The sequence below is a fragment of the Tribolium madens genome, unplaced genomic scaffold (assembly GCF_015345945.1).
Source record: "Tribolium madens isolate multiple individuals breed KSU strain unplaced genomic scaffold, Tmad_KSU_1.1 Scaffold_19;HRSCAF=116;Tcas5.2_LG9, whole genome shotgun sequence".
Classification (NCBI taxonomy): domain Eukaryota; kingdom Metazoa; phylum Arthropoda; class Insecta; order Coleoptera; family Tenebrionidae; genus Tribolium; species Tribolium madens.
The window spans coordinates 7,776,379-7,803,958 of NW_025400983.1; the positions used below are offsets into that span (position 1 = coordinate 7,776,379).

At 32.5% G+C, this 27,580-nt stretch overlaps 1 protein-coding gene across 11 annotated transcripts in view; it reads right to left on the reverse strand.

Annotated features, from left to right (window-relative positions):
* The window catches only part of LOC123009304 (disintegrin and metalloproteinase domain-containing protein 11), a 160,489-nt gene that overhangs the window by 20,466 nt on the left and 112,443 nt on the right, over positions 1–27,580 (reverse strand). For all 11 annotated transcript variants that reach the window (XM_044405540.1, XM_044405548.1, XM_044405532.1 and 8 more), the window contains 2 exons: positions 22,814–22,861; positions 3,118–3,197 (listed from right to left, as the gene is read on the reverse strand). In XM_044405540.1, coding sequence (XP_044261475.1) covers positions 3,118–3,197; positions 22,814–22,861 — 128 coding nt within the window. The remainder of the gene's footprint in view (positions 1–3,117; positions 3,198–22,813; positions 22,862–27,580) is intronic.

Consider the following 27,580-nt stretch of genomic DNA (forward strand, 5'->3'; position numbering starts at 1 on the left):
TTTTAGTACATTTTAGACTTCTGTCTTAAACTARATACCTAATCATTTTATAGTAACCACTGAAGATCTGAATTCAGCCAAAACGACCGGTTAAAGAGAGATAAAATCAAAGCACTTTTCTGAGCATTACTTATGTTGAGTGAATCTTTATTCTTATAATAAAGTTGTGAAAAATTTGTGTTCAGTTTGCGTATCCTAAAAATATAAAAGGATCAAAAATAAAGTTTTTACAGTTTTGTGTTACTAAAGAATTTAAACTTTCACTTGTTCGGTATAATTTACAAAAAATTATGAACACTGCTAACAATTAAATTTGAAAGATAAATAATTTTTTTCTTGATAAAAAAACTGGTTACTTTTAGTCAAAAAAAAGTGTGACAATAAAACGTGTTACTACTGAAAATAAGAAAAATATTCATAAGTTTTTTCTTGACTCAGAATTAGAATATTCTATTGCTACAACGAAAAAAAAAGTTTTGCAATTATTACAGTTTTAGTCAAGCAGAAATATCATTTTTTATATAAATCTTTTACCAAATTACGATAGACATTTAAACTTCAAATTTTTAAACATATTCATGTTTTTATTTTAACGAAAAAGTTGAGAAAATTCAGATATTGTAAACAATTATTTGGCTTCTACATTCGAAAAAAAGTATTCGAGTTTATATTAAGAAAAATAAGGAGAAAGTAGTTCAAAAACAAAAAAAGTGGTATCCGTTGATATATCATATGTTGATATGTAGTTGGTTTGAAAGAATTGATCTTTGTGTATTGTATTAGTTTTGAAGTTTTTCCAAACACTTGTAGTCTAGAGTTAAATATAATTGCTATAGGACATTTTGTGGTTTTATTTTGAGTTTTTGTTTTTTTGAGTCTATAAAATGAAACAGTAGTTAAAGTAAATTTTTCAATTTGTTTGTATCAGTTTTATGGTGTCTGTTGAAATTCTGTTTGTAAAAATGGTGGAGGCGCCGGGATTCCGCGTCATAAACCGTCCACAATATTTTTCCGGCGCGATTTTTTCTCGTTGTTGAATTTTTAAAATCCGCACCGACTTGCCTACAATTCAAGTAGATTTTCGAGCTCGTTCCCGTTCAGATGTCAGTTTAGTTCGGAGAAAAAAGTGACGTAACTTGTTTTATGAGCCGCGGTGTAAAATCTTCGGTGTGAATAAGCCGATTTCCGTAATGTTTCAAACAAAGTTTTCCTCTTCTTTTGTTCAACCGAGTTGAAAAACTTCCAACATGTTTACTTATGTATCGAATTTGTTTGTCGATTTACGTGGCTAAAAAATATAATAAACAAATGAATCGTGCCGCATGTGGCGCCGTGATTCTCCGACTCGAACGAGATTTATTTTTAGTCCTTTTTCCACGTATAAACCAAAAATTCTTAACACAAATTGAAAACTGTAGAAATGTTCCGGGCGTGTACGTGAGGTTTCCCTATATTATACAGGWAACGGAAAGGAAAACCAACTATCAATCACTGTCCAGAAGAGCCTTCTTAACCTCGGCACTGTGTTTGTGTGATCCTTTTTTATCCTGTCGACCCTCGGGCAACACTTATACAGACCGCCCCGAAATGGAACAGAAAAAAACGTGTACAACACAGCTGCGAATAATTTTCTTTCAGTCAACTGAATAAAACGTTCGCTGAAAATTTTCACGATTAATTAAGAGTAAGGTTGAATTGGTCTCGATGACACTTTTACATGGCGAGGGCCACACGTCCACCATTAGCTCCTCTCTAATTTTGTTATCGCACACCCTTTACTAGGGAGAAAAAGAGACGCAACACAACGATTTAAATCTAGTGAGTTTTTGCTCTCTTACCATTAAATTTATATAAACTTACGTGAGCGGCAACACTAGCGCCGCATTAATATGCGACACTCGATTTAACCCACGTCACCTTTGCCCTAGCGCGCTTTATTTTCTTTCTAAACCGGAAACTTTTAATTAATCGGACATGATAAGGCCAGAGCTAGATCAACATGCGACTTGCAACAGCTTACCCACGAACAAAATTAAATAAAGGAAAGTAAAAATGTGACTTTCTTACAAAACAACAAAATGTATTTTCATAGACTTTCTACGTCAGATAATATATTAGACTAAATACTTATTAAAGGTTCCAAAATTTGTGTTAGAATTGTGTTAGAATTTTCAAAATGTGGAAAGAGGATTTAACTTTTAAGGGCCTGTTATCAGTGCGTTTGAGGGCCGGCAAAGCTTTATTGATCGTCCCAAATAAGATTCTCATCTAATTTGAACTCTGATATACGGCTGTAAAAATTGTAAACCCTTGTCCGGCATCCGTCGAAATTTGTCGCCCTAGCTCATCAATAATTCTGTCTTTTTACGATAGTTTGCAAAAGCTTACGATCTAGTTGTAAAAGTTATCTCCGTGGATCATACGATATTTCCATTGATATTTTTCAGTTAAGTTTAATGTTTCTACGAAGCCATTATCTAGCTGGACATGTGACCGAGAAACACAGTTTTTTCTCGTGTCGAAATCGTTAACGGTTCTTGCAAAACGAAATAACTCACGAGACCGGTCATTTTTCACACGCTTTTCCTTCAAAAACTGGACACTGACAGAACACTTCAAACGCTCCCGGCAAAATTTATTATTGTAGGAAAATTATTAATAAAAGCACGAACGTCGACGAAAGAGACCCTTCCAAAACATGATATTGCTTGTGTGAAAACACTCTCCAGTTTTACACTTCCTTTGAACGGAATACGGGTTTTCAGGCGTCATGTACAATGGCTTGTATATCATATTCGACGTGACTAAAATTSAWAACTTTGGAGCATGTTTTGCTACGACAAGTGCAAAATTAACAGAGTTGCGACAACGAGGGGCCARATAACTAACACGGTTTTTTGCTATCGTAAAATCTAAAGACKTCGTTTAGGAGATGGGCGTTTATCAAAAGCATTGTTTGAATTTTTAAAGGCCTAAAATTACTTAGAATTAATTCGATGTCGTAACTGTTATCGAGTCGCCATTAACATTTTCTCCCCTTCGAAATTATTGAAGATTGAATATTTGAGTCTTCTCTTTTATGTAACGTTCTAATGGATTTTAAGTTATTGTACTTACGTGTTAAGTTCAAGATCCAGGCGAAACTTGTGGTTGAAGGCTTTGATGAGAAGCGAGGTACGATGGAAGTGTTTGCCGGTCTGAAACAATAATATACCTGTTTTAAGCGCACCTCAACTTTTTCTTGTAATAATTGAGGATCTGTTTGTCTGTACCTTGTGGTAAATGTCTACAACTTTGTAGATAAGACGTATTTGCATATCTATGGCGAAATAAGCAGACATGGGATAATGAGGAATAATTAGACCATCAAGAATATTAATAACAGTTTCCAAGTTTAATACAACTAGTAACACAATAGTTGGAATTGGGTCTTGTAGTTACCATTATTTTAAACAATTAGGGTTACTCCGAGGTCAAAATTCTGTAGACAAACTTGAAACGACAGATTTTTAGTCTCCCTCTATAGTTTTTATGAAAATAATTAGAATATAGAGATCAACTATTAATGAATCATCAAGAAATTATTAATTAAATTAAAATATTTTTAATGAAAAAAGAGGGACTTTTCGGTTGCCTCCATGCAAATCTATTACGCAAAATAGATTTAAGCCAGGGGTAGCATTTGCCGTAACACGTCTGATAAAACTTTTATAGACAATATAAGAGACGTTACGTTATTTTTATGACAAGATACTACATTCATTGTTACAGACTCATATTTATTCATGACCAAATCGGAATAATGTATCTGCATTACAAACAAACCATAAATTTTATATTTCTCAATCAAAAAGATTGACGGAAAATTTAATTTCTAGCCACGGAGGAACTTTGTATTTGATAAAAATAATTAAAAAATCAATCAGAGTCGATTATTAGTGTTTTAAAACAGTGCTGGTTGCGTGAAGAATAATAAACGGGGACGCGGCTCTGGAGGATTTCGCTCGTCACTCTCTAACTCATTTGTCGACACTTTGACAGCTACATTTTCCCGATAGGCAAACCTTGGGACTATTTATCAAATCCGACCCGACTCATTCTTTCTTTAATGCTTGCCAATGCGCTTTTATACAGTCGAAGTTTGAGCCCCAGAGAATTGAAAAAATTAATTGTGGAACGCGAGTGAATAGTTTAATTAACACTTGCGTCTTTGTCCGGGAACGCGACTCGTTCAGACGATAACAACTTTTTCTCGTTTAGTACAATCGTTACATTCCGCCTCACTAACGGCCCTTAAAGAATAATAAAATTTAGAAAAGTCAAGTGCATGCCTCGCTGGATTTCAGACAGAATTATTAACTTGACTACGACACAAAAAAACGAAAAATAAAATTCTTCCATCAATAACATTCACGTTGTCTTGTCAAATACAAATTTAATATCCGCCATACAGGAATTGTTTCTTGAGGCGATACATCCAGGACTTGTTGCGTTGGAAAAACTTCACGTTGCAAATACATAAATTTTCTGGATGGAACGGTCTTATTAAGATTGAAAGACCATATTGACGCTTAATTTACTTGAAAATTGAGATAAAAGTGAATCAAATCGGGCTCAAAAGTTTTTTTTCATTAAACGAATTTTACGGTAATATTCTATAACGTTAATATTAATGGTGGTGGTAGTTTTTAACATTCCCATGGAAATATCAAAGGTAACGTGTTTAACGAAGCGAGAGAAGGAGACAGTTTTCAAGAGACGCACAGATTATTATACGTTTAGGAAATTTGAACTGACCCTTTTGAAAAGCTTAAAATTTACCCGAAATGAAGTAATAAAATTGTAAGCTGAAACTTTTCCAGTGTATGACCAGATTAAGTGAACAGAAAAGGGAAAATGGAAGAACGAATTTTAGACTAGATTGGATTTAATGAATTTAACGTGTTTGGCCCGGCGATACAACATTTTCAGTCACTATTTTGCAAGCAAAATTTTGTATTAATGTGTGTGATGTATTTTTTTAGCGACTAAGTAAGTAGTGAGGTACATAAAAAAAAAATTTTAAGCGAAATTTTTTGATATGAGTTTTAATACATGTTTTTGCAGTTACGGAAATCTCTTTTTGTGTTGAGACCTTTTTATTCTTGCCTTGCTACATTTTTATAAATAAAAAAATTATTACAGATGCTGGTTTGCTTTGGAAGTTTAAGGCTCAAGTGTGAATTTTAATTACGTTAATTTATGCCTCTAATTTTTAAATAACTTAACTTTGACTTTCTACTATGTGGGTTGTTGTATTTTGTGTATAGTGTTAATTAAATTTTTAGAAAGTAAACAAGTTTATTTACATCATAAAAGACCTTGTTAAAGAAAGGGTTATTTAAAATGTTGTCTGTGTTGTTGCTTTATCTCTTTAAATGTACAAGGATTTTGAATTTCTTTGATCATTTTATTGCTTTGCACCTTATTTAGGAATAATCAATTTTGTTTTCATAGCTTTCWAAATGAGGGTTAAATTTACTAACTTTCAGACTTAAACAGTTGCTGGTTTTAATCTAGATATAATTTTTTGTTTCAATGGAAAGAGGATGTAGAATGTTTTCTCTATTAGTGAAGAAATACTCATATTAATATATTAAAAAAAATCTCAGTGTATACAGCGAGTTYTTTTTATATTGCTATATCAGTATTTTTCTCTTTACATTTTTAAACATATTTTCTCAGTTTTTGTGTTTGTTCAAAAAATATTTTGTTTCTGTTATTTATAAGTCTGTACTTCACGCAATTTAAAGACAAAGTGTTTTCAAAATATTATAAAACTTAAAATTTTTGGAGAAAATAGATTCAAGCCTTTTTACAATATAGTATGCCTTGATATTAATTCTTTATTAAAAATATTGGAAACAGTTTATTAAATGAAATAAAATCTTTCTTACTTAAATCTATAAGTTTGGCAGATAAAACTTTGACCATCACAATAGTTTGTATAAATGTACATTTATGTACAAATAAAAAACAATTACATCTTGGTCTGTTTCTTTTAGTGAATCCTTTATTAAACCGTAATTATACAGAACTCATCAAATTGTTTGAAGTTTCTCTCTCACTTATTTTTCTCACTGCCCTCTATGATCACTCTTTTAGTTCGATAAAACAATCTTAAATGACCATGGTAAGAGGAATGCATTTTGAATGTAGGTAGTTTTTTGTTTTTATAGTGTCTACATTAGAATTATATTTTTCAAATCAATCAAATTATTCATCTACTTGTATTTAAATTTTGTTAAAGAACTCTCAAATGTATAAAATGAATGTATTTCATTTTCATAAGATTGTACAGTTTTAGAAAATTAATTTTTGTCTAAAAGAGTAAGAAGCCTTAAAAGCCCAGTTAAATTTAGACTAAATATGTACATAGGTTAATGAATAGTGCCATAATATTTTCCAAATATCGAATGAAATAACATCTGCTAAAGCATCTTTTTCGTTTTTCTTTTCGATGTCTGAAGTTTCCCACAAGGTAAGTGAAATATTTTCGTGTGTTTAAATCACTGTCGTTTTTGAGTTGTGATCTTGCTCCGTATGAAAATTCATCGTGAAAAACTCGTTTAACGTTTCCGCAGTTATCTCGGATGCGTTCGGCGTGAAAGCAGTTGAATTATGTGGCTATAGCAGATTTCGATTCAAATTTCCTGTTGCCGTTTGTCTGAGAATAGGTCGTTTTTGGAAAGTGGTTGAAAGCGTCTGGAAGATAATTAGACCTATACAAATAGTACGTCCAGTCGAAATTGATTGGATAAAAACGGTAAATGAGTCAGCACTTTTATCAGCTTTAAGGGCTTCAGGGTACATTACACAACGAAATGGGAGACGTCCTGACATCCTTTTCCTCTTGTTATTTCACCGCCGCGGCGGTTACTCCAACCTTTGGATTTGCGTCAGATATGAAAATCATTCGAGTAGAAGTTACAGCCAGCGTTACACTTGTAACAGTTTTGTTTATTCGTTCAACAGATGCTCTCGGATGATGTTTTATTCAATGATTTTGTGATTACTCAACAAATCTCTCGTTCCGATTTATTTATAAAATAAATATGATACATATTTATCAGATGAGTGGCACTCAACCACCCTTTACTTTTAATTAAAGGCTGTTTCGATGTCAATTAGCGAAGATATATGCCGGGATTACATTTATTGTAATTGTTATTGTTGTACATAAATCGTGGATTTTTTACGACTCTGCTTCATTACAGCGCTGTATAGGGCATGAGGTGAGGCATGCAAAACATGTGGATGATTCTGAATCTCACCGCAGGCGGCAGCATTGCCACGAGCACCCGTTCCCCTGGTAACCACTTGCTCTTAATTGAAAACCAACCTGATGACGAATCAATAAAGAGAACCAGAGCACCACGCCCAAGTTGACGGCATTCTTTATCTTTGCCTTTTCTTGCGTTTTTTCTAGGTTAGACTCTATTAGAGCTTTTCGAAACAACAACGAGCTCTTTTTTCAACTCCGATCCTACAACCTGGAGACTAAGTCTGGTTTGTGTTGCGTGCATCCAGCCATTATGTAAATTGATATAGTTTACATTATGGATCTGCTACACGTGTTCACGATAGTAAACAACGAGGTGTAGGCACCATCCTGGATGTATCTTGAGACACGAGCTCTATAGAGACGTTAATATGTTCTGTTTACGCTTTTGCTCTGCTATAAACGTTTTAATTACTGTAAATAACCGAATAGTTACGATGCAAATTACTTACGGATGCTTAAAGATAAAGCTTGTTTTAGATAKAAATCTAATTTCAATAGGTATACGTATACGTTTCTTTTTTCGTAATGAGAGAGGAGGCGGATATTGAGTCGCGTAACGTGATGATTGATCGTTAAAGTCCCTCAAAAATATCTCAGACGTTGTTTTGTAGATGCGGGGTTTTAGTATGTGGGTTTGAAAGCTYGTATTAGTCTCTCTTATCGTACAGTTCTTTTGTGCTTTACTCTCACATTTGTATTTACTTGTTCATGAACCACTCTTTGTTATTTTTAGTTAGCCTTCCTAAAATGGAATTCATATAAGTACATATTTACTTACTCCGGAGTATTAACTACTTAAAAATTAACATTGGGCAAAAAAGTCTTGGTTAAGATAGGTTTAGTTGGATTATTGTTATTTTTGTAATTTGCCTCCATTTTATTTTTTATTACGAGTACATATTAAAGCGCGACGTAGTTAACAAGTGACTAAATCTTTTAGAATTAGAGGACAAGTTACAAAAAGTAGTATAAAAAAAACTCGATTCATAAGACCTTGAAGCACTGCGCCACTCGGTGTTTAAACTTCAATTCGTGCCTTACGGCTAGTTTTATAAAACTTGTTTTTAAATATACTATTATAATATCGAGTAAAAAAACAAATAACAAAAGTTATAGTTGTAATTCTGGTATATGAAGTAGCAGACGATAACTATTGATGCTATAAATAAAATAAAATAAAGTTGGCTTAATTAGTTTGAGGAAACTATTGGTTTATAATTAGATTTAAGGAGATTATTATCACGGGACTAGAAACATTGGGAGAAAAGAGGGTTAATAAAATTTTCAAATGTTTATAAAACTAATAATTATTCAATTTGTGAAATTTTTAGTTTTAAGTTTGTCATATTTTTTTGTATTTCGAAGTAAATAGTTTTTGAAAATAACAAATTACTGTAAAAATTTTTTAACAAAATGTTATTTGTCAATAACATTGTGTAAATTATTTAAATAATTTAAATAAAGCAATTTTTACAAAATCTGTCATCTAAATTTTTAAAGTGTCGAAAATGGTGGATGCGCCGGGATACTTTTATTAATTTATATTGCGTTTTTAAAGACATCTAGAGACAATTTTTTTAGAGACAATTTAAATTATAACAAAAATTGGGTATTAATCGCAATTTGGATGTTATTTAAGAATTTAATATTAGTTAAGTATAACTTACGGTTTGGACTGAAAACGCTGGAATCTCCGTTAATTCTTCTCGGTCGTGTGATTGAAAATTCGTCTGTTACGTCGCGATCAATTAAAACTTTGATTAGAAATCCTTCGATAATTGTCGGATTGTGTCGTGAAAAGGTTCGAATTGAAACAAATTAAGTCGATCTTCGTAAATAGAAACGATCGAATATACGGCAGGTTCACCGGTGTCGTTAAGCTCGAGATGAGCTTTCTCGGCTGAAAGGTGTAAAGTTCGATTAAATACTTGCTAGGGTTTGATTGTAACTGAAAAAGCAAACACTTGCACAATTTATTTTGTCTGCCAACGGCGGAATTTAATCGCTCATGTGGGGAACCGGCGCGATTAATCTTTTCCTCTCGAAATTTATGGCGACCATCAGAACGGTCGCTGCAAAATCGTTATCCTGAATAGTAATCATTATATTGTGGTGACGGCCGGCCATTGCTCATAAACGTTTTCGTAGAGCTGTTTTTAGCCGCGACAAATGAACTCGGCGAGGATTTGTTTACCGACCGCGCCTTGTCTTAGGGAAAGGGAGAGTGCGTTTAAAAGGGAGATATTTGCCCTCGAAACGCTGTTTACTCTACTTCCTACCATATTCAATCAAAATTCAAGTTTCTAATTTCTGTCGAACTCCGGTCTATTGGAAAAGGATATCTCGACTGGGATGTCTCCTGTGGCGTTGGGATCGGTCCCTCTGCAGCATTCTTGCKATGAGTTTCAGACGCACAAAGCCGAATTCCAATTTTGAATTATCCTTCAAAAACAAAACGAAAGGAAGACACTGGCGAAATATTACGAACAAATCGAGCCATGAGAGACTACAAGAATCTAATAAATATTTTCTTATGAAATCAAAACGGTCTATTTTTAGTCTCGATTGAAATAAGGAAAGATTACCTTTTGATGATTGTGCTCAACTAAAAGAACGTAGCGATAAATCAATAAATTTGCAAACGTGTAACTTTTAGTAAACAGTTTTGACTCAAAACTTATCCGCTGATTGATTAGAAAATGCACTGAAACTAGCAATAAAAGATTTAAAGCTTTTGCTGTTTCAAACTTTTTAATTCCTCCTCGAATTCAAAGTTTCTTCCAAGGATTAGGCGAGACATTGAGGAATACCGGAATGCGCTCTAACCAGTCATAAAGACAATTCATACTTTTACTATAAATTATTATATACAGTGTGTTTAGTTTTTGTTGTTACAATTTAAACAGGTGATAAAAATTTCCTATAAACATTATGTATCAAAATAGTATATTATAATACTAGTTTATAAGCAAGCCTTTAAAACACGCACGACGGGTTTAAGAGCACGACGCGTTAGCGGAGTGCTTTTAACGCCGTAAGTGTTTTAAAGGCGCTTATAAACGAGTGTTATACCCTATTTTTCATTATACCTGCCCATTTACTATCTTTTATAAGCAGTGAAAAAATGTGAATTTACACAATAAAATTATCAAAGGTTGTTTGTGAATCGTTTTCGTAGAGACGGTTACTAGTTTAGTTTATTCCAATAAATAAAAATTGGTTCTGACATTTCACTATTTCTTGTTACCTAGACAACTTTAAAATTTCAGCGTGCGATAAAGGCCAAATTACGCACGCTGCAGCGTGTTTTAATTTAGGATTATGATGCAGGTATAATAAAAAATAATATGTAAGGGAGCTACACTCTTGAGCTACACTTTTATGAGTATTTTCAATATTTCAGAAACAATTTTAGCTAAAATTACAACTTTCTTTTCTAATAACCTAGCATCTGTCGTATTTCGGATATAAATCAAGAAAAATATTTACATTAGTTACTAATTTTTTATAGTCAGAGTTATTACAAGCAGATGCTTTACAATTTTATTTTTTAAGACAGTATTATTCTTCTAAGGTTTTGGGAATGGTTGCTTAAATCTGTTTAACCATTTGGTTCAATAGGTCATTTAATCGAAGGATGCATTCATTTATATGTATAGATTTAAACCTATTAGAGATTTATTCAAATTAATTATTTTATAAAATCGGCCTTTGATTGCATTTGATCCGATTAATCGGCCGATCAGTTTAACAGATCATCCTATTAAACAGCTGAATGAATAAACGAACCCGTTGAAAAGGTTAAAAGGCAAAATTTATTACGTTGAAAACAAAAATATTGAAAGAATATTCCAAGATTTAGATTTAATGACGTAGATATGTTTATTTAAAAAAAATTACGGTAAGGCAAACGTATGTCGATGTCGCCGTGTGTATCGTCTAATCATGTGTTTTAAGAAGCTGTCATTTTGACAAGTGGATAAATGATTTAATCAAAGTCATTTAAAATATTTGTAAAAGCATTTTTGTGTTTTTTTTTTTTAACAAACCCACGTTATATTGAAGGCGAATTGTTTTGAATTTTTGATGTGTTTGGATTTAGAATTTCAAGCGAAATCTACTACATATAGTCGCATTTTGGTCGTCATTGTCATTTTTTGACAAACTTATAATATTTATAATTTAAAATTTGTGCCATAATTTCAGAAATAATAGAAAGTCGTCAATCGACGTTTAAACTATTCTTGGCGTGTTGATAAAGAAAAAAAAACACAAAGAATAAATTACAAAGTAAAATTATAATTTTTTAGTGACATTGACGACCAAAATACAGGATGCGCCAGAACTCACGCCCCAGAAAAAAATTTCAAGTAAGATAAAATACCAGGAACATGGAAAAAATGTTTAAAAAATTCTATCTGTCAAAAAATTTTGACATTTATTTTTTGACATTTGACATTTGTTATATCTATTTAATGATACTGATGATCTTGTATATGTTTTTTTACAATTATTTAGTAAAGGGACAAAAATTTTGCCAATAAAAGCCACAAATAACATTGAACAGAGTTACAATTTAGGATACAGCWTYCTTGTTTCCTCTTTTAATAGCCTATAGCAAAAAAACTTGGAAAACTATTTTTCCAACAGAAATAAATAGAGTCAAAGTGCAAACTTTAAACCCTTATAACTTCGAAATTTTTATAGATAAAACTTTTTTAACATTTTTTCCATGTTCCTAGAATTTTACCTTATGTGGCATTTTTCTCTGGGGCGCGAGTTTTGACGCACTCTGTATATTGCGACCTAACTTAAAATTTTCAAGTTAAGGTTTTTGTGTATATTAACAAATGTTTATAAAACTGTTTTAATTAAAAGTGTTTTTTTTTCGTATTTCAGAATTTATTTGTACACAAAATTAAATACATTTAAAAAGGTTTAAACTTTTCCATCATTGATTTAAAATAGTTTAGCAAGCAAGTGATGTTTGTTTGTTTGTTTAAGTAAAACAGTAAACATGTATCTGTATTTGTGTGGCAAAGTAAAAAAACACTTTTAATAAAATATTTGCAATATTTAGCAGCATTTATTTGAAAGTTTAAGTAATACAAACAAAAGATGTCCGAAAAAAAACGTTATTGGCCAATTTTCTTCAAAAAAAAAATTGTTTTATTTTTGTGCTACGTACCGTTTTCTGAGAAAAACGAATTTTTCCTTAACCATGCACCAACCTTAATTCTGAAAAGAAACCCACCTAGTGAATTTATTTAACGCTCTAGCTTCTTTAGAAAGAACCATTTGGACATGAGTCCATAGGAACTTTTGTTTTTATTTTAACCCAGAGAACCACTAGTTTTTTCCAGACACCTAAAATATTTTTTCAGTTGGTTCTAACATTGTTTTTTTTTTCTAATAGTAAACAAGATTTATTCTTGTAATATGAACTCAGAGTTTGCTGAGATATATTAGTACCGGTAACAGTTTTTACTCTTTAATTTAGTTTTGAATTTATCCTGCTTTAAGTAAGATTTTCTTTTTTGCTGTTATCAATAGAAAAAGATCTAATCTGCAAGTCGCATTGCCGAAAGACCTCCACTCAAGCATACATCTCTTTCAGCATCTGAGAATTCCATCGGTTTACCGGCGTGTCCGGAATGTAATATAGGTAGAGGATAACATTCATTCGTGCGTTTTTTAGTACCATTGTAAATTGTGTTTTGAAACTATAAAAGTAAATTTCTCGTACGTAACACTCCCGTTTTGTCGTCGTTAATGTAACTCGGTCAGTGGGAAGTTAATGCCTGAATCGTGTGTCCGATCTTCGGATCCTTTTTTAATTCATTGGGGAATAAAGAATTGCGAGATCCATCCAGGACACGCGATAAATATTTAAATAGAAAAAAGAGTGGAATGGCTGTGGCCCCGTTGAGCCTCAGTCGTCTCTCCCGCTTTAGAGATTAGTGCGTGACGAAGTTTATAAATACTACTAAACGAAAAAGCAATCTATTTCGAGCTGCAATGGAAGATGGCTCTTCATGAAACCATCCCTAGAGTACGAAATAATCACAAAAGCTGCGACGTTTTATCCCGATGTTTCTCGTTTTGTGTGCTTTTTGTGGATACGACCCATCCAATTTAATTCCGTTTTAGGTTTACACGTGCGAATAGTCTAGGAATTTGTAATAAGCTTAATCGAATCCTCCAGATTTGAGATATTAGAAAAATTTATCAAAACACGAGATTGAAAGCATCGGTCATTCAACACCTGCTGACATCTCCATGAATATGTATGCCGTGATTTGCCACAAGAGTGTAAACCGGAAGTGTTTTTCTACCGTAATAAAAACCAACATTGAAAAATTCGCATTCGCAGATTAATTTCCATTTTTTATATCCTCGGTAATAATCAGAGTTCTGTAAATACCAAACGAAATGACAATTTCTGAAACAATGACACCCATCTTTGATTTTTTAATGCTGTCAATTTAGGGGCGAATGAAAAACAAAGCAATGAAAGTTTTATCTGTATTCTTGGCACGCCATGGGCAGTCTTCTCATTGGTAATCCGTGACGGTCGAGGCATAATCCACTCTCTGATATTGAATTGCCTGCTTGAATTCATTTACGGAATTGGTTGCCTCACGGAGTATTAATTACCACAACAGGTGGCTAAAATTTTCATTTGTCATGAGAATTCCCTCGAGTTGAAGCAGCGAGATTGATGTTATAAGAAATACGTGACAATGTTCCATCCCACGATACCCATGTCACGGCTTTTCGTGACGTTTTTGCACACCATAAATATTAATTACGAAGCGTTTCGCATTTTAGGATATTACGTATAAAGAATATCATTAGAGACATGGGAGTAAATGGCCAAATCTTTATAAATTAGGGCGGAAAAGGATTGCTTTCCACGAGTCGTCAATCAAAAATTGAACCAGACGATACCAAAGATGAAAGATGTTCAGACATGATTAAAATCTCTAAAGACCTGTTTTCAACCACGTTGACTTGAATAGAACAAACAGTTTTGATTCGACAGTTTTTTCTCCAGATTTGTTTGGAAAATACAGATTTGCTCATACATAACTTTTTTAGATTTTAATTTAATTAAATTCATCAACTGTGATTTTGACATTTTTAGTCAAGTTACATATCTACGTTGATTACTAAATTAAATCACATTAAAAATGATATCAAGTGGTCAGCGTTATTAGTATTTGTGATAGGCCTATATTTTCTAAAAAAGTCGTCTGTTAGAATAATTTGAAGACAAAGTCATGACAAAGATCGTATTTTATTCACCAAGTTTCGACCAAATTGTTAAAGTGGTTGCAAAGTTAAAGTTAAGCATAATGACGTAATGTAATTTTCTAATTTAAAACTTCTTCAGCTTTCAAATTTAGTAGGTTACCTGTTTATAACAGAGTGAATTACCAATACTTTATTGACGATGATGTAAAATCTAGACAGTAAATAATAAATAAGTGCTGAGAGAGTTCATCTTGTGATTTTTGAACTACTTTTTGTGAGAGATATTTTTGTATTTTTCTAGTTTTTATACTTTTACTAAATAATTATAAAGAATATATAGGTACAAGATCATCGGTAACAACAAATAGACATAAAAAATCAAATGTCAAAAATAAATGTTTAATTTTTTAACAAATACAATTTTTTAAACATTTTATTCATGTTCCTGGTACCAAAATCTTACTTGACATTTCTCTCWAGGGCGCGAGTTTTAATTAGGAGACACCCTGTATATACCGTAACAATGTTCTACATTTTCAAATGATTGAGCTTATCTAATGTATAGGGCTTCAATAATGCTTTGATGATTTGAAGTTATTGGTTTGGTGTAATAAACATTATTGTTTGTTAATTAAATTGATGAAGTTATCTGGGCAAAAGATTAATCATAATTCGAACGAAATTCTTTGAAGTCTATGATGGAACTTGATTATTAAAGGAACTGAAACAAATCTTTCTTATTCTTGTCAATCTTTGTTATTGACTTTATTATTTTGGAGATAATTAATTTCATCACGTAAATTCTTGTCACGATGCTGAATTATCGCCCGTCAAATTTATAAAATATAATTCAGTTTCGTTTATGTCTTTTTGTTTGTCGTCGATTTGCAGCATTTAACCACCTGAGTTTCGTTTCGGTCGAAATTTACGGTTCGGGTTTTTGTACTTCGACCGGGTATATTTCAGCAAGAGCGTAGAAGTGGCGGGTAAGTGCCCTACTATCTATAAGGGCGCCATCAGCAGTCTGTCAACTTAATGGCGTCCAACCCCGGTCAGCTGCTGTATTTTTACTTATTTGTTTTTTCCGTTTCCGACTAGCGAAACTTATGGCTTTAGTGCACGCCTCCGTACCGTCCAGGTTTGGTTCCACAACGACGCGACAATTTCATTAATAACTTTATTGCTGGAGTTAATTATGGGAAAGTTTTACAAACGACGCTCTTGTTTCGAGTTTAAATTAAAAAGTTTTTATTTTGGAAGCGCCCGAGTACTCTTTTGTGCGTGCTTTTCGAACGTGTGCACCACCGGCCACAAAGGCTCAAAGTTAAATTCGCTCTGTGCGCTCCCAATTACTTCGACGAATTAAATTTTATCTCGATGATACAAGGGGGAATTAAATCTGGCTTTCGACGTTTCGATCTCTAGGTGGAAAGACAATTATAACTGGATCGTTAAGGTCGCATAAAATATAGCACTTTTATTCATTAGAGTCGCTAAATAAAACAATTACGGCCTACTCTAGCAAAGCTTACGAATGTCGTTGAAAAGGAACGAAAACAATTAAAATATACACGCGATCTATCTATATCCTTCGTTGCTCGGACCCGTTCGGAATTTATGCGCGACTGTGTAATTGAGTTCTTTACAGATTTTTTTCTTCGTCTTTCGCACTGAGTATGACGATAAATGGGTTTGTTTTCATGATGTACACGAGACACAATTTAAGTAAGTGTACATTTTCGGAAGTTATTACGGTCGTTGCTTGAATAAACTCCGGCCTCTTCCATCTAAAGTTCGCGCAGTGATCGTCACGCACTCTAACTCAATTACCTAAGATATGCAAATGCGTGCACGCAATAACTTGTTTGCTACTATTATACGAGATTCTTAAGAGAGTTAAAGCTTGTCAGACTAAACGCWCTTGACTAAATAATAAGATTTTCGGAGGAATCACGTCGATGATATTTATATATAACGCTYGTTAAACTCGAAGGGATATAAATCAAAAAGTCGAGCTTCTAACTGACTACATAACGGCATGATTTCTTATTTTACTCGTGCAAAGGCTGCCGACATGAGAGATACTCAAACTGAATTTCGAACTTTCTAATAGTTAGGAAAAACGTCTCTAAAGTTGTTTGTTGAAAGACGACATGCCTTCCAAAGGATCTGCCACTCTTTGATACTTTATCCGATAAAGGATACCTAGAAACATTTCAGGACGTCCACACGGACAGCATCGCGATATCTTCATTTAATTCTACTCGTTTCTGACAGATTGTGACACTCAAGATCGTATTCCGTTATTTTGTAAACCCCCAATTTTCCAAAAGCCGAAATAATTCCACAAATATTGACGTAAACCGATTTCCACAATAAAATTTCTTGATTTGGTTTTGATCGCAGTTCTTCGTTGTCGACTATTTCCATAACCGCCATCATGCGTACATTATAAATAAGGAGCTTTGTTTCAGTAATTACAAAGCTCAGTCTTTGTACTGTGAGGAAACACGCAGCATATCCAAGTACCTCGTGCGAGAGTTTATTTCGCAAGGAATTCCTCAACAACTCATATTGTAAAATGAAGTGGTAGAAAAATGCATGCAATTTATCCACTCTTTTCGTCAACAATTTCATTATATTCTTAGAATTATTTAATGCACCATACAACTTTAATTTCGCACAATTGCTTTAATCATCCGACACGCTCAACAAAGGTGGATCTTTTACCGTCTCATCAAGCTAATATACCTTGTTAAAGCCGTCCCAATTTAGCATGAAATATGATAATTAGTTCGCTGAAGCAGACGCCAATCATCGAGTCGACGTATACTTTTTTAATTTCTTTTTAGCGTCATTAACAGTTGACATGTCATGTTCTAAAATTAATGTATTAATTACTTCAAAGCCAACTCCCAAATTACTCAGCACAAGATCTCTTGAATACATTATTAGATTCTGCAGGTCGTTTCGTCTACACWGTTCACATCAAAGAATAACTTGTTTTGTACTGACTYAGACATGTTTTCGTAAAGTTAAATTGACAGCACGATAGTCGAGCTTTGTCCTATTATGTCTGGACATCGAAGATATTTATACGACCATTAACATAAAAACTTYGCGCCGTTTTTAGCACAACCGGTACATTTATTCCAGCAAGTGCGAGCAGTTTGTGTCAGAAAACACAAAGTTATTGTACAAATTCGGGAAAAAATGGGCCGAATAGATAACAAATTGACACAATAAAATTAGACTAACAGGCAGAAGCAATTTTAGGAAATTGCGTGTTTACCGCTTTTTATGTGTTATTTGTTATATGTAATATTATCCTATCTTTGAGGGCAGTTTATGAACTGTACGATTTATCTTCAGCGGTCATCGTTCAAAAATAAATTAAATTTATTTTCAACTCTTGAGTTTTACAAATAAATAATCACCATCATCAAACAACAGTTTTTCGTTTAACAGTGCAGTAAATAAAAACCGTTTTATGGAACAAACGGTAAATTTAATTAAACTAGCTTCTGTGTAAATGTTTTGTAAAATTTGTATATTTCACCACTTTTAGTGGTCAACCAATAATATGTAAATTTAAGGGAATAGCAAATAGCTATTAAGACATCAAGAATTAAAAAATCGAAGTCGTAGTTTACACCTGAGTGCAAAAAAAAATTGACAGGCATCTTCCAAACTGCTATCAAGTTTTTCCATGTTTTTCCAATTCGTTTTTAACACTGACTATCACACTGCACTGGCAAGATCACCAAATACGACATTTCTTTTGATAGTTTTCTAACCTTTTTGGGAACAACCTTTTTCACACTATGTGAATCTCTGAAAACTTTTACAATTTGCGTTTTTTTTGCACTCAAGTGTAGTTTAATAGACCGAGATTATTAAACTATAAGACTTGTGTTGTCTTCAAAATATTTTCCAATACTAATATTGGATCAGAAATTTTGCTAAATTCAGAAATTGTTATAAAGAAATTTGTCAAAATGCCAAGACAAGTGTATTTTATGTACAGTGGCGGACAATATAATCGCGAACACTATAAAAATCAAGTACTTAACACATTTTTTCTAACTTTTTCAATGTGTAAATTTGTCTTTCTTGAAGATTCAAAGTATTTTTAGAAAAGAGGTTACACTTCATTATTGTTTTCATCTAAGTTTTGGCATTTTTACTATTGACACCGTCAAGGTTTATGTCATGTTAATGTCCACTTAATCCAGCAAAAAAATGGGGTACGCGATTTTATTGTCCGCCAGTGTACCTATAAAATAAGTTGCTTTTCACGACATATTTTATACAAGAGCGTATATTAACGACAACATAAGAGGTAAGCTTTAATGCATCATAGAAATAGTACAACATATTTGGTAAATAGTATAGTATATTAAAAACAAGTTTAATGAGACCAGTCTTGAAGCACGAATTCAAGTTTAAAAAACGAGTAGCATAGTCACAAGTTATTTTAAAGAATGAGTGTTTCAAGATCTTATGAAACGAGTTTTTTAGACTATTTTATTGTATTTTTTTTTCTTATAAACAAAAAATATTACTTTAATTTAGGGATTTTTGTGTTTTCATATGTCTTAATTTAAAAAGTCAAAATTTGATTTTATTATTAATATTATTAGGTATTACATTTAGTATGCATTAAACTCAAATAATCATAGGTGTAAAGATATATCAGCGTCTTGTTTTTTTGTCTCCTTTGAATTCAGCACACAAACTGTTTTCAATGGTTTACTTTATGGTAGATACCTTTCTGGAAATTTTAATAACTTGTGTTCTGGTGTTTTGTTTCGCAAACTCGTATTTTTTTCTTATTTTTGACAACTAGCTAAAACATTATTTTAGATTTTGTCAGTTTTTAGTTTATTTAGAAAATATTTGCAGCACTTTCAGTTCTGCGTTCTATTGCTTTGAGAGACTGTTTGCTCATATTATTTCCATCTTGCGCCATCAAGTTCTTTTATAGTATTATAATTTAGATTAGCAAGTGAAATACTGAGTGTTCTGTTRGAAGATGCTCATTAGGTCATCTCCCTCTCGTGTTAATGRCACGTCATAATACACTCGCTATATGAACKCCATAATCACGCCAAGCCAGCACCCTCTCGTACCCGTTTCTAATTAGCAATTAGTGAAGTTGTAATGCTCCATTGACAGCTGCTGACATTAAATAGTTTGCGAACGCACCAAAACCCATGTAATAATGACATGTTTCACCACCTATGAGGCTCTCGCCGCCAGCACGTCAAACTATAATAGCACGCAGAATAAATTTATTCCGTATAATTGGCTCAAAGTAACGCTAACTATAAAGATTACGACTTTGTGTTTTTCTTCGGAATTATTTTTAATCCGGAGCATAAATTCGTATTTCTTTTAAGCAATGATGGATGCGATGTATCGAGGATTTTTTCAAGTTAATTTGTAACTTTTAATAACGGGACGTTTCCGAGAGTTTTTAATTTTAATAAGCTCTTTTAACAGGAAGTTAATCTTCTCGTTTTGAAGGGATCCAGGCTTTATGGATGATCGGTCTCGTCGTYTGTAATTTTTCGGATAAATCGCTCAAGGAGAGGGTTCAGGTCAGTATCCTCTCTCTATTATAGATGCAAGAGGTCYGGACATGTGTCTATTAATCTACAATATCGATGCGGGGCTTTCAGCTCGTATTTTGATTGGATCATTACAACGCTAGCTTCCGCTGTTATTAACAATTTACTTTCCCATTAAAATTCCACCGTAGTACGCACATAAAATCGCATTTAATTAAAGAAATGATTATTCGTCGCACTCCGATCTCTGGCTTTTAATACCTTATTCATCAAATGTTTCCATACTGTTCCCCCACTATTTCAGCGACGTTCCTATTCATACGCCCAACTTAATTCATCACATGAGGTTGGAACAGTTTCAATGGTTGCGGAAAGGAAGCTATGCATGCATCATAGCTCTCAGTAATTTACAGATTCTAGAGAAAGGAAACGCAAAGCGCACTGTTACTCACGATATATGTGTGAGTAGGGTGCACTGTTCGATGAAAATCGATTCACAATTTTTTCACAAAGTCACTTTTATAGACCAATAAAAAACGGTTTACTTAAACAAGTTTTTTATAACCCAGATTATCATATTAAACGTATGAGAAAATCCCGTGTGAGCTACGGCCGAAAATGGCTTTTTTAAGTAAGGACGAGGATATTTTCTCCAGTTTTCTGAAAAACGTGTGTCCAACAATTCACATGGAAACAACGTTCCAACTAGTGCGGCCATTCTAACACTCCCCTCCATTAACTTGGGCTGTTTTAAAGTGGGAGTTTAATTTATTGTCTGCTCACTATCATTAAAAGGACGCTGTCACTAGCTTGGGCTCTTCTTAATTCATTCTCTTTCCTAAATCCAAAAACATAAAATAATAAGCTGTATGAAAAATTGCAATGCTTTTCCCCGACCGCAAAAATAATGAAGAGTAAAATTTTGAATAAACACTGGCACAATTTTACATTTAATGTAACTGTGGACTAATATCAATTCGAGCCTCACTCTTCTTTAAGCAATTTAACTGAGTAACACGRAACTGAAATTAAATTGCGTCGTTAGCAATMATTTTCATTTTGATTGTRTTTTTGTATTAAATGACTCGCTTTTTAAATTGTTAAGAAAGATGATGCATAAATCCGGACGACTGCGGATTATCTGGATACAAATTGGTTCTGAGTGGTCGCTTCCATATGGAAATTTCGCACGTAATGGTCGATAAGACGGTATTAAGTGGAAAGTGGTGTATTATTGCGGTTATATGGATAGCGCGTTTTGTCGCCACTATTCAATTCTATCTTAATTTATATCTCGAAAATTATTTATTTGAAAAATTTTGTTGCTGCAAAAAAGATGAAAGAATCAAATTACTTGCTAATAACATTTCTGGATTGGAATGATAAATGAATTTGACTGTGGTCAGGAAGAACACTTTCTCAACTTTTCCTTTTCCTCATTTTCGCAGTAGTCTCGCGTTGAAACAAATTTTCACTTGAAATTTTCACAGAATTTTTTTATATAAAAATAAGGAGCACTCAAGTTTCCAAGTTAAAATAGAGTTTATAATTAACTGTCCAGATTTACTCGAACTTAACGAGCACCTTGGAAAAAAAATTATATTAAATTTTGACAGCTGAAAAAATATTAAAGCCTTAAAAGTGACGAAATTAAATTTTCAACAAAAAATTCGCCCGCGCATAACAATATAAAATAATTGAAATTTAATTTAAAGTCGTTTTGTCATTCTTTTTTTGAATAAATTAGAACTCGCTTAGATTCCTGTGTAAAGAGTATACAGTTTTCCATTGGGTCTAAATTATCTTATGGTCTAAATTATCTCATGTTGCGTTGTAATGACTATTTCTCGCACAAAATTTAAGACAATCAAATCTTTAAAATTTTTAAGATTTATCAAATCAGATTTAAATTACGCGATAATTCATTACGTGTGCAAATTATCGATAATTTGTCCGTGTTCTAAATTACCGCAAATCTGATTTGATGAATTTCATTTTGAAAGATTTGATTAACATAATTTTTTTTAACATTTTTTTTTTAATTTCTCATAATGAAAATATTGTTTTTTCGGGTAATAGTCTGCAAAATACCTCTTGTGCATGCCAAATTGATTCTAATATTTTGTCTCGTGCACTTTCGTGCACTCGCCAAAATTTGGAATGCACTCGGGTTAGGTGTATTACTATTGAAAATGTATGACCAAAATGTCTGGGAAAAATTAAATCCCTTTAGACAAGATTGTCTCCAACAATTTTCTCATTGTCAAAATTTTAATACGAAAAATAAGTGTAGTTTCTGAGTCTGTGTTTGAGTGAACAGATAGCGATTATCATGAAGATTTTATTCAGGTTGTCGCTCTAGAATTGATTCAATTCCCGAAATAAGAGTCGTTTCCCTCTCTTAACGAAATCCGCTCATGATTTATATTATTTTTCAAGACGTTCGCCATCATTATTCGAATTATATTTTGTGTCGTGTTTTTGTTTTCATTACTATTACTCTCCCGTATTGAATTGTAAATTTCCTTTGAGATCTCGGCGAGAGAGATAGATAATTATGTTTATGCAGTCCATGAAAAATTGTCTGAAGGCTCTTTCGCTTGTTTACTTTTCATCATGCAGTAAAAATATATTTTTTAATAAACACTGTCTGACTTACTTTAGCCGGCCGACCCCTGCCTTGGTATCCTCCATCGACCTGGCCTCTCTGCAAAGATAAATCAAATTTATTCCGAACTAACTCGTACACACATCAAAAAAGAATATGGTTCAACATGTAAATCGGTTGCTTACACACGCACGCGGACACAGAAGTTGTGTTAAAACAAAAGCCCCAGCAAACTCATCAAACAACACAAAAAAACGTGCCAGAATTTGAATTAAAAAACTTCACCCGGCCGGAAACAAATTAATACAAGGAGGAAAGAAGAGTTGATCATGTTAACAATCGTGACACGAATCGGTAGAAAATAGTTTTTCTTTGTGACGAGTCTAGTGGACTGCTTTTTATCTATTGTTGCTCTTTCGACGATCTGATGGATTTCAGAAGGGTAATTTGGAATAGGAACTCTATTATGTGAGGGGAAGGTGCTTTCACAACAAAATCAGAAACATTTTCAAACAAAGAGTTGGCGTGTTAATCAACAAAGGGGCTAGACTCTCGGACGAAGAAGTGTTTATGAGTTGCACGAATGAAGCTTTTTTATAATTAGGCATAAAAAAGGTTTTCAAAATGAAATTATATAATATTGGACGGGTAAGGTAATAAATAATCTGTTGTTAGAAACCGAGTTTTGAATTTTTTAATCGTGGCAGAAAATCTATTTTATTAGAGTTGTCATTTTTCCGAACAAGTTTTCTCGAATAAAAATTTGTAAAGAATGATGGATGCGCAGAAAAAATTTAATAATACGAGAAAATTAAGGTAACTTGTTTATTGGAGACTGAAATGCTTACAGTTTATTAAAAATTCTTAGATAAAAAGTGCTTTCGGATTCATTCTATTACTTAGTTCATTTTATTATAATTATTTGAGTAAATTCTTTTTCACAGAATTTGTTATTACCAAGTTTTGAACAAAAACGTGCAATAAAATTTTTTGAATAATTAAAATTTGATAAACGAATTTGTGTCATCTAACCAGACATTTTAAATATAAAAACAACTTTTTGTCTCAATTTTCTATACACACGATTTTTATTGCCATATACATATATATTAAGCTATCGTTTCTCTCATACTATATACCAACTGGAAGTGGTTGCTACGTACCTTCTTTACATACCGATTAGATTTTAAGTAGGACTACTTTTTGCATTTTAGCACAGTCGAGAAAAAGTTAAATTTGAATGAGTTGCATGTCCTATTTTATGGTTAGGATCACTGATTAATGCAACTTTAAGGCTTCTGTTGAATTTGAATTATTCAGTTAATAAAATTGTTACAATATGTGAACAACTTTTTTTCTGAAAAAAAAAAAAACTGTGGAAACATTTGTACATAATATTATTATTACAATGTTACAAATTACAATGTTTCGGAAATTACTATAAAAAGTGACATATGTAGTTTAATTTATTTAATTAGAAACTGAATAAGAATGGACTGTACTTTTTGTGCATTTTAAGCGTTTTTTTTTCCTAAAATTTAAAATAAATAACGAAGATGGTAAATGGTAATATTGAGAATGTTTGAGAAACTATACAGTCTTACACAGAGTAGCTTTTGATGTTTTTACAGTGCGATCAAGTCTTTAATGCTGCAACGTCTCTCTGCAAACAATTTTACTATATCTTGCATTGATAACTTACACACAGTTAAAAGTCTTATATAAAAAAAAAATATTAATTTAAAAAATTATGTCCTTAAGACATTTGCTTTTAAGCCTAAGCATAAAATTTTGTTGTTATTACTTATGTACCTATTTATTGTCCACATGAGTGATATTTTTTTAAGGAAAAATGCTTTATATTCCGATATTTCAAGGCTTATCACTTAAAAAGTTGATTAAATTCAAGAATTTTTGATTAAAAAAAATACATTATTTTGTAATTACAATTTTGGAAAAAAATGGACATAACTGTAGAGTATTCTACTTGCATATTAATTCGATTGAATTGTTAAGAAAAAATGGTGGATGCGCTGGAATATTACAAACTTATTTAGTACTTACGGATACGTATCTTATCCCAAAAAAAAATGTTTCTGTTCAAATAATAATATAATATGTACTTAAATTATGAGACATAACAGTGGTAACAATTGAATTTCCTGATCATGTAGTTATGCAGTATTTATGAAAATATTATCTCTTTAGTAAATATAATGTAATACATACTTTGCATACGTTGCTTATTTCTATAGTTTTCAACACTTTTACAATATAAAATTAGCACCACGTTTTGAAATGAGAAGTTTCTAATATTGTCAAGTGCGTACAGAACAAGAAGGTAGGCAAGTATCATTAAATTTGTCGGAACAAGACAACGTCTAAGTGAATGTCTGAAAACCGTCTTGACGAGGCTGAAAGTGCAAATTTGTCCCGTTTTAAAACGAGTTATGACATGGAGAGAAATTTTAAAATTCAAGAGTCGGGTGTCGAGACCTCCTTAATAATTATAATATTTTATAAGCCTCAAGCACSCTTTTGTCTGTGTATAAAAAGAAYGTTGTTGACAAAATACAAGACCAGTTTTATCCTAGAAAATCAGCTTACGCTGCAAAATCTATTTTCAGCTACTAGGATTTTTCTTCRGGAGTCTTTCTCATAAATTAAGCGACGARGCAGCAGTTCTTTTTGTTATGTGTGAATATCGATTTAGCTAATGTTTAATAACAAAGTTTGGCCAAAYATGGGCTATGGTTGGGATAYTTCTGTGAGAATGCACACAAATTCGGACGTTTACTGTTACTAATACGAGCGCTGGCACGTTAGTTGCTGTTGAGTTTAGTTTAATAATGAAGTGTTCAATAGACCTAAACTTGAGTGCCAAGCTTTCATCCCGACCAAGCAGCTTATGAACGTTAGAATTTAATATTAATCAAGTATTAATAGTAGTTTGGAGGGTAGTTGGGGGTAAGTTTTGTTATTAAATTTCCTATAGAAACATTGTCAATTATGTGAGACGTGATTTTGGAGTTTTCGAAATGAAACAATTGCATTCGGTATGTGATTAAACATAAATTAGTTCGGCTGTAATCTAGATCCACTGATGTTTGTTTGTGGGCTTTTTACAACCGAATCATGAAAACGCTGATGCGAATATATCGCATACGATACGAGTACATACAGACACTTGTAATTAGAATTTGCATTCTGAAYAAATTAATTAGCAAATCAAATCGCTAATTTCGAAACGAGCAAACTTTTATCAAAGCGTTAATTTGACTTTAAATTTTCATCGAGTTTAGGAGGAAACTAATGCGTAATATACTCGTAAATATAAGCGGACAAGTTTAGAGAGAAGTTGCGGTCCTAACCGCAGGACCATATGTCAGGAAAGGATTGAAACTCATGCGAGCGTAACCGTTAGCCGCATGTCTACGCCATACTCGCCAATTACTGCTCCCACTGTGAAAATTAACGAATATTCAATAACTAATTTAGGCAAACAATGCGACTACATTTTCGCCGCTTCCAAAAAACGCCTTATTGTCGAAATACGAAACCTTTTATCCTGCTCCGTATACACTTAAATCAAATAACCAACAAGTAATTTAATCTGACCTTTGCATTGACGGGAACGCTCTGAATAATTGACTGCTATTGAGTGCGTATTATACTGAAATAATTTAATTAGTGGCAAGGTACGCGACGCTTCATTAGCGTTTTCTTTGTTTAGTAAAACATACCCTTAATTAACTTAATCGACATTAAAAACACGAACGGCCAATTCAACAAAACGACAACCATTCATATCACACAAAATTCGATTATGCACACWATTCTCTCCACACGAAAACAAGGACACTCCAATTTACTGTGCTCAAAACGGTCGCACTTTCCACGAATTTTAAACAGAAGTATAAAGTGGCTCTCAGAAGTACAAGTCACTTTTAAAATATCTCCTCGCACACAACCTAAAAATATTGAACAATATTTCTTACTTCACGTAGTTAACAAATCTATGAAGCTTATTCTTATTAAAAAAAAATTTAGGCACAGACACTGTTAATAACGCTTGAGACGGGGCTATTAAATTTTGGAAACAGTATATATTTTAACTGTTTGGACTTAACAAACCGTAAGAGTATATTCTGATTAATTATTTATAACATATTGAGCTACAAATTTTTGAGATGCGCGAATATGATTACAATTTAAGAATCTTTTGCCTTTGATAAAATTTTAAAAGAAGAACAAAATATTGCAGACGAACTGCAGAAAACAAGAGTACATTTTGGATATGTTTTACTTTTTATTTTAGTTAAATAAATGTTCACATATATGTAATATTTTTATTTTGTAAATTGCGGCAAAACTGTACCTCAAACGTTATAATGTTTTAAACATATATAAGATGTTCCGAGAAATCGATTGGCGTTGAGAAAACTGTATAATTTTTGATCGTTTAGAAGTTATAGTTGAAGTATTTTTGACTTTATCAACAATTTTCTCGATAACTATTTACCGTAGGACAATTATTTTTTTATATGATAAACAATTTGGCTATACAGGGTGTTTACGGTCTTGAGGTTGAAATTTAAATGAGATGATATTCACGGTAAAAAAAAACTTATAAGCTATATAAAACAAAAATTCACGTTGTTAGAGGAAATTATTCATTTTACACTATTTGTTTGAGAACTGCTGCTGCGACTGCAACAATGGCCATTAGTATCATTACCTTGTGTTTCACCGTAAATCATAATCACGACAACCAATTTATTATTTTAATATTTTGCCATACATGTTCATAAATTAAGA